Source organism: Symphalangus syndactylus, chromosome 20 (genome assembly GCF_028878055.3).
Source record: "Symphalangus syndactylus isolate Jambi chromosome 20, NHGRI_mSymSyn1-v2.1_pri, whole genome shotgun sequence".
In the NCBI taxonomy this organism is placed as follows: domain Eukaryota; kingdom Metazoa; phylum Chordata; class Mammalia; order Primates; family Hylobatidae; genus Symphalangus; species Symphalangus syndactylus.
Genome location: NC_072442.2, coordinates 28,629,349 through 28,644,912, shown reverse-complemented (window position 1 = coordinate 28,644,912; position 15,564 = coordinate 28,629,349). Strand labels below are relative to the sequence as shown.

The following is a 15,564-nucleotide window of genomic DNA, read 5'->3' as shown; positions in this document are numbered from 1 at the left end:
GCCAGCTAATTTTTGTATTTTAGTAGGGATGAGGTTTCGCTGTGTTGGCCAGGCTGATCTCAAACTCCTGACCTCAGGTGATCTACCTGTCTTGGCCTCCCAAAATGCTGGGATTACAGGCATGAGCCACCGCTCCCAGCCTCCATTTATTTATTTATTGAGACGGAATCTCACTCTGTCACCGAGGCTGGAGTGCAATGGCATGATCTTGGCTCACTGCAACCTCTGCCTCCTGGGTTCAAGCGATTCTCCTGCCTCAGCCTCCTGAGTAGCTGGGATTGCAGGCGCCCGCCACTACGCCTGGCTAATTTTTGGTATTTTTAGTAGACAGAGTTTCACCATGTTGGCCAGGCTGGTCTCGAACTCCTGACCTCAGGTGATCGGCCTGCCTCAGCCTCCCAAAGTGCTGGGATTACAGGTATGAGTCACAGCGCCCGGCCAGTTTACGTTTAAATAGCCACATGTGGTCAGTGGCTACCATAATGGAAAGTGCATATCCCTACCTGACTTCTCAGCCTTACAGTATTCACCACCTCTCAGTGACGAAGAGCCCAGGGTGAGACTCCTGGAAAAGAGTTAAGATGGGGTGCCTGCTCCCCTCCTTTTGGGTCTGAGAAAACTGGGATTGGCAGGGAGAGATGACAAGGAGCCCTGGACTTCTTCGAGTTTTTCAGAAAGGCCTCGGGGAACTGGGTGTAGCAGCCACTCATTCCTCAGGGAGGATTCTTGTCATCCACCTATGAGATTTGCTTCCCAACCTTGGCCGCGTGCTGGTGCTTTGAGGGTTGGATGTATGATAGGCAATTCTGGAAGCTCAGACAGAGCCAGTTTAGGAGGATTTTATGGGTGGAGGACAGCCAGGAACGCTTAGCCTCGTACTTTGCCCTCACATGTGTGTTCCAGGGGAACGTTTGCTGCGCTCTGTTGGCTTGCCCCTGCCTCACTGTCCAGCCAGCAGCACGGAGGGCAGAGTATCTGGCCTGGCTACTACCCCAGAGCAGCTGCCTGGCCTCGGGCACAGGAGAGGCACTCACATTTACTGAGCACCTGCTATGGGCCAGCCATGCACTTCACAAAGAGCTGTCTTCCACCTAGAGTGGCAGCCCTTTGTGCTTGGAATCAATAGTTTATGCTTGGCCTATGAAGAAACTAAGGCTGAGAGGCAAAGTGAATCCTCCTAGTTCACACAGAGGAAAGTGACAAAGAATTTGAACTGAGTCTGCCTGTTCCATAGCCTGGGATGAAAATGTCTACTGCCTTGGCTGCTGCTTTGTGTGAGCATGTGTGCACGTGCGTGTGTGTGTGGGCGTATGTGTGTGCATGAGACCGGGTGTGTCTGTGTGTGTTCAAGTGCATGTGCATGTGCAGGTCCAAATACATGCCTGCGCCACAAGTCACTACCATGTGTCCCTGCCCAAGGATGCCACACCCTGGGACCTGACTTCAAGCAGTCCCCAAGCCCAGAAAGGCCTTACCCCCCAAAAGAAGGGATATATTTCTCTCCAAAGTGGCTGTTGTGCCCCTCCTTTTCACTCTGCCCTCTCCTTGGGCCCTGACCTGACCCGCCCCAGGGCTATCTGTCCTGGACAGCGTCTCAGGCTCTGGGTGGGTGGGGGAGGGAGAGACTAGTTGGGGCTGTGGCTGGGCCAGTCCTCTCTCCTCCAGTGTCCCCTCCCTCCCATGAGGCTGTGACCAGGGGCCCAGGGGAGAGGGAGCTCCCAGCTAACTGCCACGTTCTCTGCTTTCCAGTTTACAGTCTAATATGGTCTCGCCACTGCAGAGCTGGGGGCTGAAGAGGTGATGAATGAGGCCTCTGCTCCTGCGTCACCTGCTGCGCTCTACACCTTCCCCTGCAGCCCTGTGTTCCCCTCTCCTGTTTGCCTGCTGGCCCTGGGGACCCCAGCCCTGCCTGCCCACAGTTCCTCAGACTGGGCAGGTGGCACTGGAGCTGGGGGCCTGGAGTGGGGGTTAGGTGAGAGGGAGGGACTGACCTTGAGGTAGGGGCAGGAGTTGACCCCAGCCCCTGGGGTAGGATGGAAGGAATGGTCTTCTTGGCATCACCCCCTCACCAGTCTGATAAATAATCAATCTGCTGTACCTCACCCTGCTTATGCCAACTCCCAGGAGTGTGGCCAGGGCAGAGTCCTAGGTAGGGCTGGAGCTGGGGACTGGGCTTCGTTCTCTCCTTGGAGGGGTTTCTGTCCATCAGCTCCTTCTGTCCATCTGCTAGCCCCAGGCCCCTTCTCCTACCTGCTATATTAGGAGGCAGAGAATGAGGAGCTACCCACTGGCCCCAAGGTGGGGGTGTGGAGCAAGTGGGCAGAAGTACGTGGCCCTGAGCTGGGTGCTCGGCTCACTTCTCCCTGTGCCAGCCACTTCTACCACCACCATATCAGCAGCAGAGACCATATTTCTCTGAATGGAAAATCTTGGAGGTGTCAGCTGGGACAAGGAAGGATGTGGAGGCAGGAACTGCATTCTCCCTGGAGCCAGTACCAAGGTCAGCTCTGCCCAGTGCAGTGGTGAAGTTGGGGGACAGGGATTGATCTAGGAAGGAAGTAATAGCATCCCCTCCATCCTTTGCCCTACTGCCTCACTCCACATACCCACCAAAGACAGTCCTTCCTAGCCATGGAGCCCAGCAAGACAAGGCCATGAGGTGCCAGGGCCGGAGAGTAGGTTCCTTCCTGGGCCCCAGACCAGCGTCTCTGGACTACTGCCCCCTCCCAGCCTCTACCCTGAGGTTCAAAGGGCAACACCACTGAGGCTGTTCCAGCACACATGTCCACTTCTGAGCTGAATCACCAGCCCGGCAGCCCCAAGTCTCTGTGGGCTTTGGGTCAGATGAAGGGGCTTGTTTTGTGCATCAGGACCAAAGTTATCTCCCTGACTTTGTGACCTTTGCCCCGTGGTTACTTTTGTCTGCTGCATCTGGGAGGAGATGAAGTTGGAGAGCTTAGCTGTAGATGGAGGGGCCCTAAGCCCAGACCCCTGGGCTACCCTGATGCTGAGGTGAGCCCTGGCCACTTCCTACCCTGGAGGTCCCTAGCGTGTCTGTTCTTAGCTGTGGAAGCTGAGGAGCCTGGTGAGGCCTTATTAGAAGGCCTCGAGCATGGAGGGAGCTCTGCCACTGACAGGCTATGTGACCTTGGGTTTGCCCGGCCTCTCTGGGCCTGGCCGGTTTTTCATACAGTACTTGGTTACTGACTTTTTTTTTTCCTTTTTTGAGACGGAATCTCACTCTGTCACCCAGGCTGGAGTACAGTGGCGTAATCTTGGCTAACTGCAACCTCTGCCACCCGGGTTCAAGCGATTCTCTTGCTTCAGCCTCCCGAGTAGGTGGGAGTACAGGTGCCTGCCATAGTGCCTGGCTAATTATTGTATTTTTATTAGAGACAGGGTTTCACCGTGTTAGCCAGGATGGTCTCGATCTCTTGACCTCAGGATCTGCCCGCCTCAGCCTCCCAAAGTGCTGGGACTACAGGCGCCCGCCACTGCCCCTGGCTAATTTTTTGTATTTTTCAGTAGAGATGGGGCTTCACCGTGCTAGCCAGGATGGTCTCATCTCCTGACCTTGTGATCCGCCTGCTTCGGCCTCCCAAAGTGCTGGGATTACAGGCGTGAGCCACCGTGTCTGGCCCGGTTACTGACTTTTTAGAGTCTTTTGGGTGGGTAGGACATAGTCACTGACCCTTTATTATGGGTGCTCAACCCTGGGGGCTGATGGAGCCTCTGGGTGCGCAGGGGTAGAGGAGGAGGGGGCTTGGCATGGTGGGCAACTGTGTTCTGTTGACTTGCTACTTTTCTTTTCTTTTCTTTTTTTTTTGAGACAGAGTCTCACTCTGTTGCCCAGGCTGGAGTGCAGTGGTGCGATCTTGACTCATGCAAGCTCCACCTCCAGGGTTCACGCCATTCTCCTGCCTCAGCCTCCAGAGTAGCTGGGACTACAGGCACCCACCACCATGCCCGGCTAATTTTTGTATTTTGTAGTAGAGACAGGGTTTCACTGTGTTAGCCAGGATGGTCTCGATCTCCTGACCTCGTGATCCACCTGCCTTGGACTCCCAAAGTGCTTGGATTACAGGCGTGAGCCACCGTGCCCGGCCGACTTGTCACTTTTCTTTTGTGTATGCTGGAGCCTGTCTCCTCCTCTCCCTCTGCTGAGCATCTGCAGGGCTAGGCTGTGTGTATGTGTTTGTGTGTCTCTGTGTGCACATGTGTATGTATGTAGGTGTGTGAGCATATTTGTGTGTGTGTCTCTGTGTGTGTGCATGTATGTTGGGGGGTGGTGCATTAGGTGAGGAATAGGAGTTGGGGATGGAGGTGTGAGAAGAGGGCCTGGAGAGAGTGCTAAGGTTTCTGGGCAGCTGCTGTGTGCTAGACTCCATGCTGCCCCATCATCTACACCATCTGATTAATCCTCTCCATCCCACAGGTGGAGAAACAGGGTCTGAGAGCTGACGTGACCTGTGGGAGGTGGTCTAGCTGGGCCTGGGAGGCAGACCCTGGGGCATCCTTGTCCTGCTGAGCTCAAGAGACAGACAGAAGGACAGATGCAGGAACAAAAGACTTTGAAAGCAAAGATGGCCTGTGACCAGAGGACTCCCTCCTTGGTCCCTCAGTTCAGACCCCTTGAACTGCCCTACCATACCTTCTCCCAGCTGGTACCAGTTTCCAGAGCAGCTGCAGCTGGTGGTGGTGGGATCCAGGGTGAAGGCTCAAGGGTGTGGAAGGCAATGAGCTCTAATGGTGGCCTTTTGGCAGAGTTGAGCTGTAGTAGGGGCCTGAAGCCCTGCTGGAGAGTGCAAGGACAGCACTGGAGGTCCCTGGGTGGGCCACCTCCTCCAGGCGTGCCTCCCTCCTCTCCACATCCTGACACTTTGAGCTCCTTTCTGCCTCTCCCAGCCTCTGTGTGGGAGACACAGAAGCTCCAGCCTTATTTCCTTTTTGTTTTTGGAGATGGAGTCTCTGTTGCCCAGGCTGGAGTGCACTGGCAAGATCTCGGCTCACTGCAAGCTCCGCCTCCCGGGTTCACGCCATTCTCCTGCCTCAGTCTCCCGAGTGGCTGGGACTACAGCAGGTGCCTGTAATCCCAGCCACCAGACCCAGCTAATTAGCTCCAGCCTTATTTCCAAATGGCCTAGGGAGGAGTCACTAGAGGCCTGGGCTCTGCCCTTAGGGACTTGGCGAGGTTGTGGGGGCAGAGGGAGGTCATCGTGGGACCTCTCCCATCCCCAGGCAGGTGGAATGAGCTTCACCTGCCCCAGGGTGTGGGCCCTGCACCTGTGGGCTATCCCAGGCACCTTTTGCTCTCCAAGGCCTTGTGGGCCTGAGAGGAAGGGGCCCCGCCTGCCCAGCACTCCAGCCCATGAGGCTGGCCTGGCCCTTCACTTCCCCAGCAAACCTGAGTGGGGGAGGGGAGGGGTACAGAGCTGCTAAAAATAGCTGCAGCAGCTCCAACTATGAGTCTCGTTGAGGGGTCAGTGGAGCCCAAGATTGGGGAGGAAGAGACTGGAGTGGGCTGCAAGGAGGGAGAGAGACCAGCCTGAGCTGGGGCCTGGTGTACCTTACACCCAGGCCACAGTCCTAGGATGCAGGGACAGAGGGCACAGACATGCTGGGACATGTGAACACAGATACTCGAGGACAGGTGAACAAGCCAGGCAGAAATGCACGTAGACATGGCTACCAGCGCATGTGGGGCTTCCTCTCCCCAGAACCTCAGGAACACCAGATGGGCCCAGCTGCACAGCCCCCAGCCTCTCAGGCCTGTCCCTTGCCCCCACCTTGTTTTGACCTCCAAGGACCCTGCAGAGCTAGGTGTGTGGACACCTTGAGTTGACAGGGCTAAGCCCTCCTCCCTTGTCTCTTTCAGTCTCCTGTGTGTGTGGCTCAGGGTAGGGAAGGACCAAGGGTCACCAGAGGCAGCATCGGGGATAGAGTTACAGCACAGACCAGAGTTAGGGCACCAACAAGTGGCTCTCGGCTCAGGAGCATCACTCGACCTGAGCAACAGGCTCTTTCTAGCCTGGCTGGCAGGCAGAGGGAGGCATGGGAGAGGAGTGATTGGACCCAGTAGGGCAGGACTGGGGCTCTGCCAGGAGATGGGTGGGAATTGAGGGAAGGGGGCCAAGGGGATCTAGAGAAGTAAATGCATGGATGACCACTCTCAGGCATGAGTTGTTTGATCTCACCTTCACACCTTTGCCCGGAGATGCCCCCTTTGCCAGGGGCTCTTTGGTCCACAAAAGTTGACTCCACGTCTTACCTTTCCTCTAACCAGCCAGAAAATAGGGCTTCATGACAGGAGGGGGCCTGCAGCTGCTGGACCAGACATTTCAAATCACCAGCATATCTCTTTGCTAGATGTAAATGATGCCTAAGACAATGTCCAGCAGAGCAGCAAGCCAGGGTGAAGGCCTTAGAAGCACCCTGCACTTGGTCCCTCTGCATTGCTAGTCGCACCTTCTTGGACAGACCCAAACCAGCTGGCGCTCACCCCCACCGCTGCCTCAGCGGTCCAGCTCTGGACTCCTGGGTTGTATGATTCAGCCCCTCCAGAGATGCCTGACAAATCAGCCTCTCCTGGTGATGGACAGCTCTGGCTGTTGGAGGGGCCTCCTCTCAAGGGGTCTTGTGGTTTCTTCCCAGTCACCACCACCCCCCACCACCCTGATTTGCTTTGATCTTCATGCTGCTCTACAAAAGAGGTGGGGCAGGGACAGACATCAAGAATTCTCAAGGAAACTGAGGCATAGGGGTGTGACACAACTTGCCCAAGGTCACACAGCCAGCAAAACCCAGCACTGGGTGTAAACCCTGCAGTCCTGACTCCCTGACCAGCCTTCTTCCTCTTATGTTCTTCCTTTAGGACTCCCCCCTTCTCCCTGAGCACAACTTGGCTCCCCACACTGCCTGATGCCTCCCTGCCCCCAACCCCAGGCTCTGGGACTCCTTAGGCACCTGCTGGCTGGTGGGACCCAGGCCAGACACTCAGCAGGTGGCTGCCTGGGGGACAAAGGAGTTGGCACTCAGCTGCTGAGCTGGGAGGGAGGGAGGGAGGGAAGGAGAGAGGGAGGGAGGGAAGGAGAAGCTATGAGGAGGGAGGAGGGATGGGGCTGGAAGTTGGCGGGAGAAGGGTCCGCTTTGGTGTCTTTAACAAGGATCCATGAGTAAAAAGGGGTAAACCAGTGTGCACATGAACGTGGGGGGCACTCAGTGGTTTAGGCACTTGTCACAGTAAACCCAAGTTCTGTCCTCCCAGACTCACGACCAGTTAGAGGGAGGGGCTTGAGGGTAGAGAGAACAGCCTGTTGGGAGGGGGGACGGAGAGACTGAGAGAGATGCCAAGGTTAATGCCACAGTGTCAAGGTTCTGGCTGGGCCCTCGGGACCCAGGGGTGGGGGGGAGGTCATGGGAAGGAGGGCATGGTGAGGAGAGATTCTGCAGCACATGCGATTTGGTGCTGCAGAATCCAAGCAGCGGGTCTCCCCCTTCTTTCCCCACCACAAATTCATGATGTCTGTCCTTTTTCCAGCTCTTTAATGGAACAGCATCAGGATCAAAGGAAATCAGGGGGGTGGTGACTGGGAAGAAACCAGAAGTGCCCCTCACCCCTCCAATAGCCAGAGCTGTCCAGTGGCAGGAGAGGCCCTGTACCTGCTCTTCAGGGGCACACTTGACCCGCCAGAGATAGGAAGGGTTGTCATGAAGGGCACCCATCATGGATTGGCCCAGGGACCCCAGAGGCTTGCTGGGTCCTCACAGACCCAGAGGAAAACTCTTTTGTTACAAATGAGAAACTGAGGCCTTGAGCAATCCCTGGCCAGGAGTCTCCTGTCCTTCTGGAGGCCAGAGTAGTTGGATCATATAGGTGCCGTTGGTCATTTCATCTGTATCTCTTTCTATTAAAATCTAACTGGAGAGATAGTCACAACTGAGCTTATTAAAAAGGCAGCCCTCCTCTAAACTGAGTTCCTTAAGGGGAGGGACTATGTTGTATTCCTGCTGATCAAAGCACCTGGTAGCTGTTGAATAGAGGGTTGCTGAATGGAGAATGGATGGATGGATGGATGGAGGATGGACAGGCTAAGTTCTGTTGGTGTTTGGGAAACAGAGAGAGCCATCTGGGCTGAGTGATCAGGAAAAGAGGGGACGGGAGAATTGAAATAAGCAGAAGGACCCAGGATGGCATTCCAGGTATGAAAAAATGGCTGAGCAAAACTGTAGGGGATGAGTGAAACAGGGCATGCACAGGGTCTAGGATTCACCCTAGCATCCTCACGGCATCTCCCCACTGCCCCCCTTCATTCAGTCCCTGCTCATCTCCTGGCAGAGCCCCTTGTTCCAGATAGGCCCAGCCAGGACTTCCCACCCCACCCCCTCCTTTCCTGCCAGACTGCCTGCCAGCAAGGCTGCAGGCTCTGCAGCCTGAGACCCGGAGACCCGGATTGTTGTTGGAGAATTGGCAGGTTTGTGGATTGTTGTTGGAGAAGCCGCAGGTTTGTTTGCTCTGGAGCCCGCGGAGAAATCCCAACAATCAATGGCCAACAACACTCTGCCTGCGGCTGCAGCATCGATCCTCCCCCGACGGGTCTGGCGGTGGTTTCGGCAGCAGGTAGGCAGGTGGAAGGAAGCTGGCGCAGGGTTGGGCCTTCCCACCTGGGGGCTGGGCCTCAGTGGAGGCTGAAGGGGAGAGGTAGGGAAGCCCAGGATGCCAGGACAACAGTGACTGGTCCTCTCATTCACAAAGCCCTCAAAGGATTGAAGAGTAACAGCCACCCCACATCACTCTGCTCTGGCCCAAGACTTCAGGGACCATAGTTCACCTGACTCCCAGCCCCTCGATCTTTCCTGACCTCCAAATACTGGAAAGGATGTTTATTCCTTTGCCACTAATGACTGAGAAGCACCTGTCATCACCAGAAATGTGCTAGAAGAAAGTGAGGGGCTGCTTATGTCTTGAGTCTGTCGGACAACATGGGTTTCAACTTGATTAATAAAAGGCAGATAATAACTTCTATCTCACAGAGATGATAAGAGAACTAAATGAGCTAATGTATACAAAGCACTTTGTACAGTGCCTGGCACGTAGTTGGTACCATATAAATGTTTGCTATTATTGTTGTTGCTATTATTTGGATAGTGATACTCTCCTGGGTGCCCATCTGCCTGTAGTGAAGCTCTCCCCTATGCTGGGAAAGTGGACACAGTGCTAGCTGAAGCCAGGTTTTGTGAAATGGGCAGATACTTTGGAGTAGCCTTACTACTTACTGGCTGTGCAGCCTCAGGGTAAGTGACTTAATCTCTTCAAAACTCAGTTTTTCCATGTGTAAAATGAGAACAACTAATATCTTACAGCAAGTACTAAACAGAAAGTCATGTGAAAGGCTTGACCAGTGAAGGCTGGGCCCCTAGGGATTCTGGGCCAGGCCTCATGCCTCAATATATGTCTATGGAATGAATGAATGAATGATGGATGGATGGGTAGATATACCCCAGGGCCTGCTCTTTTAGGAGCTGTGGACCTGAATTACTGTGGTTCTGGATGATTTGTAGGCCTCCACCTCTCCACTAAAGGGCATGTAGGCTCAGAGCTGCTCTCAAAGATTCATGTTGGTCCCTGCAAGCTATGTGACAGTGTCTGAAGCTGGGAGATGGATGACAGGGCTATGGAGCCAGATGACATGGATTCATCCTTCCCTTACCTCTTAGTGCCAGCCAAGTCCCTTCGAGGCATCCTTCTCAGCCATTAGGGGTAGTGGGTGGGTGCTTAGGGTGGCTGTTATGGGGGAGGTCAGGAATCCTGGGCTTTATCTCTGCCAGTATCCACCTGTGCAACTCTCATTAATTTATTCAACATGTATTTAATGTCTGCCATGTGCTAGGCTTTGTGCCACTGGGGACACAAGCAGTGGTGGCATTAAGGGGCGACTGGGGAGAGGCTTTAGCCCATTCAGAATGGCCATCAGCACCCTACCCCCGAGCCACCTCAGGCTGATGGCGTGACAGCTTAATTTGTAGAAGGAAAAAACGAAGTAAAGGCTGTAATTTACAGTTGGGATAATTGGCCAACTGTTAGGAAAGGAAAAAAATTCTAACATACAATCTATGTAAAAATAGCATGCTTGCTACGCAAACTCAGCTTCAAGATTCGGTCCCAGCTGCCATAGGCCCGCCTCCCCTTTCTAACCAAGCAGCTGACCCTAAACTTCTCCCGAACAGGAATTCTAGAGCTTCCCCAAGACATAGTGGGTGAACAAAACAGACTTGAGATCACCTTTGCTGAGTTTAGTTTTGCTGCTGGAGCATCAAGCAACCAAGGACTTGTGACCCAGCAAGATGGGGACCTGGATGGGGGAAGCCAAGGGATGGTGAGAGAGTCCTCTCACCCAGAAGAGTCCTCTGACCCAGGCTGGAGGACAGGCCTGGCTCCTCTGAGGAACTATAGAGTAGATGCCCCTTAAATATGTACTGAAGAATTACAGGAAGTGTTAGCTAAGCTAATACTTGAAGCATGAGGTAGAGTGAGCCGGATTGGTCTGGGAGGGGAAAGGAATTTCAGGCAGGAAGGCTGATAAGAGCCCAAAAGCTGTTGAGAACTTGGTTCATTTGACTTGGCTAATTTGGAAAACTGAAGCTAAAACTCCTTTGGCCTGGCTGGGTGGGTCAGCTTCCTGGAATTGCCACTTCCTGTTGGAATTGGTCTTGGAGACCTCCTAGTGCCTGCTTCCCACCACCCAGCTGCAGACCAGTGCTGGCAACATAGTCTCTGCCGGAAACCTCTTCTCTTCCATATAGAACCTGGCTCCTCCTCCCTGAGAATAGGCCAGTAAGCTGGGGACCCAGAAATCTGCATGACTTGACAAGAACTTTGAGGCTCTCCTGCGCTATAAGGCATGGCAACTTCCATTGAAGGCTCCAGAGAGTGGAGGCCCAGAGAAGACAGGGGTATACGGGAGATCACATGGGAACCTGGGCTCTTAACCACCTGGGCTGAGAAGTCCCTTCACTAATGTAACCCCTGCCTAATAGGCCCTTTTCTGCACTCTCTTTCTTCTTTTTTTTTTTTTTTGGTGGGGGTAAGGGTGGGGTTGGTGGAGTGCTGAGCCCTGACAGCTCTGCCCAGGTGGAGGCACAGCATTCCTGAGCTGATCCCAGCCCGGAAGATGGGGCTTAATAGGGCTAGGATAGGTGGGGACAAAGAGCACAGGAAGCTGGAGGGCCTGGAACTGGATGGATGGAGGGCCTGGAACTGGATGGATGGAAGCAGGCTTTCTGATATGCTCCCCATATTTAGGCAGGCATGGTAGTACTGGTGGGGAATGGAAGCTCGGTTTCTAATTAAGCCCAGCCCTTGTGTCTCCTTGATCTCCATTAGTGCCCCACAGTGTCCCCAAGGCATTTTAAGCTGCCACCCTGCTGAGGAGGCCCGGATGGCCGCCAGGGCCTGCCAAGCTTAGACCTATGAGGAGCAAAAAGCCAATTCAGGCTTCTCCTGTCCATGGCAGTCTCTGGGTCTTCCAGCCTCCTCAGAAGCCCGGGGCCGGTGGGTGGGGGTGTGCTCCTGCCTGCCATGTCAACCTCTGGGGTTCTGAACAGAATCTGGACTGTCTCCCATGGGGCCTTGTCCCCAGTACCACTTCCTGATCCCGAAGTGCCAGGCTGGGGACAAGGAACAGGACCTAGTATCGGTTTCAGCAGCAGCCCCCAGACTCAGGGATGTGCTGTTAGAATCCAGCACCTACCAAGGAGTCTGCAGGAAGCAGCAATTACCATTTTAGGTTAAGGCAGCCCTGGTTTGTTAACCCTTGCAGCACTAGGGTTCCTGGAAGCTGAGTCGTCCTTCCTGTCTTTTCTCCTCCAGACCTTCCCTTCCAGACATCATCCCTCAGTTCTTGGCAGAGTGAGTAACCCAGACTTGCCATCCCCAGGCCCCCTCTATCACCACATTCTCAAGTGGAGCTCAGAGAGGTGGAGCAGCAGGTCCAAGGTCACACAGCCACGGAGGCAGCCTCCACATTCCTGAGACCCAACCTTACCCCAGTCTCAGCGGCTTCCACCTTCATAATCTCCCTACATTCACACATGCAGAGTTTAATTAACTTTATTGATATTCAGAAATTAGAAGAATGACTAAAGGTAATTGCTCATTAAAAATCATTAAACTGACACAGCAGGCTCGGCACACGCAGCCCCTTCCACACCGCCTTCTTCCTCCACTGTGGCTGGATGGCCCAGGCACCCCACACGACTTGGGAAGATACCCCGTGGCCCAAGGCACCCCGATGCCTGACGCCAATCAAGACTTGGAGGCTGCAGAAAGGAATAGGGGACTGAGCCTGTGAGCTTGGGCCAGGCCCAGCACGATCTTTCCTACCTCCGCAGCCTCGGCATACCAGGCCTTCCAAGGCATCTGGGCCATGCCTGGCTACATCCTGCAGTCTGCATCCTGCCTATGAGCAAAGCTCTGAGGGCCTCATCAGAGAGGTGGCAGGACTGAAAGGCTGAGGGATGCACCCCTCCGGCCGAAAAGGCTCATAGCCTGAGGCTTTTGCTCCTTTAGGCTTGCCTTCACAAAGCTAAAGTGCCCAAGGACCCCGGGATGGCCAAATGCGCTGCTCCCCACTGAGATGACTCACTATCCCAATGGCTGGGACCTCCAGCCCAGCTGAGGAGAGAGGAGCCTCTGGCCACCCAGCTCTGACATCCCAGCCCTCTCACCCTCAGGCTTGGCACTTCGGGGCTGCTTCTTCATCTCCCTTGGGGAGTGAAGATAAAGGTCTTTCCTAACAGCCAGACTCCTACCCCACATATCCCATGGGCAGGTGCCCCCATGGGCACTGGAGATCCTGATAGTTGGGAAGGGACACTGCCCAGGGACACACAGACTTGAGGCCACAGAGTGAGCAGATTCCTCCTAACACTCACACCCACAACCCCATCAGGGCTGGTCGGACTCCTGGCCACACCAGCCTTCCTCCCGGGTTCCCACAGTCTCACTCTAGCCCTGCAGGGAGCTCTCTGGCTGAGGCTGCACCCACACACTAGTGGCCTCACACAGTCCTCACACCCATTCACTGCTGACCCCTCACCCAAGATTCGGACCACCTGAAGTGCAGACACACTGGGACTGGCTCCTCTAGGCATGCAGGGCCCTGATTACTCTCACATTCAGACCCACAAACTCACACACAAGGCCTTGACTAACTGCCAGGGGACAGACACAGGCCCTGTGCCCCAAGGGAGCTGTCCAGCACCAGGACCCATCAGGACCCAAGATAGGTTCGGAATTCCTAGGGGCATCCTCAGGCAGCTAGGCAAGGATTCACGCTTCTCCTCCCCGGTCTTCATCCCTGGGGTGGGGCTTGCAGGACTCTTCCCCTCTCCCCAAAACGTGAGCACACGGTTTCAAGTTCTGGGCGCTGCCGGAGGATCCAGCATGGGCAGCCCGGTGGCGGGGTGAGGACACTGGGCTGTGTGCAAGTGGAGCTAGAGGCTCAGAAAAAGGCTTCTGCGTCTCTGGGGCCACAGTTTTTCTTCCTGGATGAAGAAAACTGCCGTCCAGGGGCCAGCCTGTCCCTGGCCGCGCTGCCTTGACCTCGGCAGCGGCCTAGAAAGATCGAGCAGGGAGGTTAGAAACTCCCACCCTCACACTTCTCCACATCAGGCGCTTCAAACCATATGGCAAAGGATGGCAGGTCTCAACTCCAAGTGCGGTTCTGCCGACCCTACCAGCCTACTGCAGCGGGAGAAGGACGTGGGTGCCAGTAGCTTCCATGAGAGCTTGTTTGAGCCAGGACGGCAGGTCCAGACAAGACTCTTCCCCGAGGCACGGAACCCCTATCCTCTCCCCAACACTCCCTTGCCGCTCACACCATGGCCAAGTTTCCCTCTACCTGAGACCGATGAAGTTGGGGACCAGACTCCTAGAGAGGGCGCGGAGATTCTCAGGGTGTGGGGAACCGGTCCTCCAGAGACGAATCTGCCGCGCAGGTGGGGAGTGGACCAGGGCGGGGCAGGAAGGCAGGCCGGGAGGGAGGCAGAACTCGGGGCAGTGGTGTGTGTGTGTGTGCGTGTGTGTGTGTGTGTGTACAAGGAAAGGACTTTGGGGAGGACAGAATCTCTATCCCAGTACGTCCGCTGCTGCAGCTGAGGGCAGAGCCAGGAGCCAGATAGGGGGTCCAGGCCCTTACAGTTTCTCTCTAGAATTGTGCTCTAGGTCCCGACTCTGGCGTGGCAGCGCCAGGGCATGGGGAGGTGAGCGAGGTCCCAACCCCGGGTCCGGCCGCCATCCGGCCCCGTCTCCCCTCAGTAAGAACACGAGAGGCCCTGGAACCGGCGGCAAAGTCGAGCGAAGTTTGGCGGGCGGCAGGGGAAGCGGGACCGCGGGCCGCCAGCTGGACCGTCCCGACTCACTGCCTTGCGCCCCCCGGCACGCGCCCCGGCGCCCTGAGACGCCTAGAGTGTGGCGAGGTAGCGCGCGGGTGAGCGCGTGTGTGCGGGGAGTGGGTGGCGTGATGAATTGCATCAGAGAAATCCCATTAGATCTGGGGAGATGATTAAAGGCGAGGTCTCGGACAGGCGCGAATGGCGGGAGCCGCGGCAGCTTCCCGCCCGTGAAGCCCGTGCCCCGCCCGGCTTGGCCGGCGCGGGGGGCAGCGCAGCCGGCGGGGCGCGGTGCTTGGACTGGGCAGCCAGATGCCCGAAGCTGGGCACCGGGTCTCCCTTCCCACCGTTGGGGCCCCGCTCCCGCCCCCGTCCTGCCGCCAGACGCCGGGGTCCCTTACCTTGAGCCAGGAGCGCCAGCAGCGAGGGCAGGAGCAGGAGGGCTGCAGGGCGCATGGTGCTGGTTGCGGCCGCACCCTGGGCTGGGACCGCGGCGGGAGGGCGGGGGGCTTGGTGGGGCTTGGGCGCGGGGGCAGATCCGGGTCCGTCCGGGGAGAGGGAGCGGGGCCGCCGCCGTCACTGCCGCTGCCGCCGCCAGCGCCTGACAGAATCAGCACCACGGCCAGCGCCTGGCGTCGGCGCCGGGGATCGCCGCGCGGGGCTGGGGGCGGGGGCGCGGGAGGAGCGGCTTACCGTAAAGTCTCATGCAAAGGCGCAGAGACCCAGGGGCAGGAGCCCAGGCTCCCGCTCCACCGCGACTGCCCTACTCATGTGGGCACACGGACCCTGCCCTTCTGCGCTGCCCACGCCCAGCCAAGCATGCCACTCTCTATCCCGTTAACAGCCTGCCAAGGAACCTCAATTAATAGCTCACTGTAGCCTTCTGATTCTCCATGAGAAAGAGCAACACCTTCCCCACCCCTCTCCACCCAATCCTGGTACCTGAGGGCGTCAAGGGTGACCTGGGAAGACATCCGAGAGTGAGGCAGCTGGTGAGGCCCGCGTGTCCTTGTGGCAGTTCTGCCTTGGGCCTATAATGAAGATGGCTTTTGAGCGTACAAAGGACAATAAATTATTACTTTGCGCTCAATAAATGCCAGGGCTCCAGGCAGCTGCATCAGCAGCAAACTGTGCTCACAGAAAAGCTTAATTGTCCTGATATTATAGTTAAAAGCC

At 56.0% G+C, this 15,564-nt stretch overlaps 2 protein-coding genes across 7 annotated transcripts in view; one reads left to right on the top strand and one right to left on the bottom strand.

The window, feature by feature from the left end:
• The window catches only part of SEZ6 (seizure related 6 homolog), a 51,296-nt gene extending 36,260 nt beyond the window's left edge, over window positions 1-15,036 (bottom strand). For both annotated transcript variants that reach the window (XM_055256779.2, XM_055256780.2), the window contains exon 1: window positions 14,790-15,036. In XM_055256779.2, the coding sequence (XP_055112754.2) occupies window positions 14,790-14,844 (55 nt within the window). In that variant the 5' untranslated portion in view covers window positions 14,845-15,036. The remainder of the gene's footprint in view (window positions 1-14,789) is intronic.
• Window positions 1-15,564, top strand: part of PIPOX (pipecolic acid and sarcosine oxidase) — a 108,626-nt gene that overhangs the window by 40,920 nt on the left and 52,142 nt on the right. The window contains exon 1 of one of the 5 annotated variants that reach the window (XM_055256804.2): window positions 2,590-3,012. The exons of the other annotated variants lie outside the window; for them this stretch is intronic. Within the exon in view, the coding sequence (XP_055112779.1) occupies window positions 2,942-3,012 (71 nt within the window). The 5' untranslated portion in view covers window positions 2,590-2,941. Of the gene's footprint in view, window positions 1-2,589; window positions 3,013-15,564 lie in introns of those variants that run through there. 5 annotated transcript variants of the gene reach the window in all.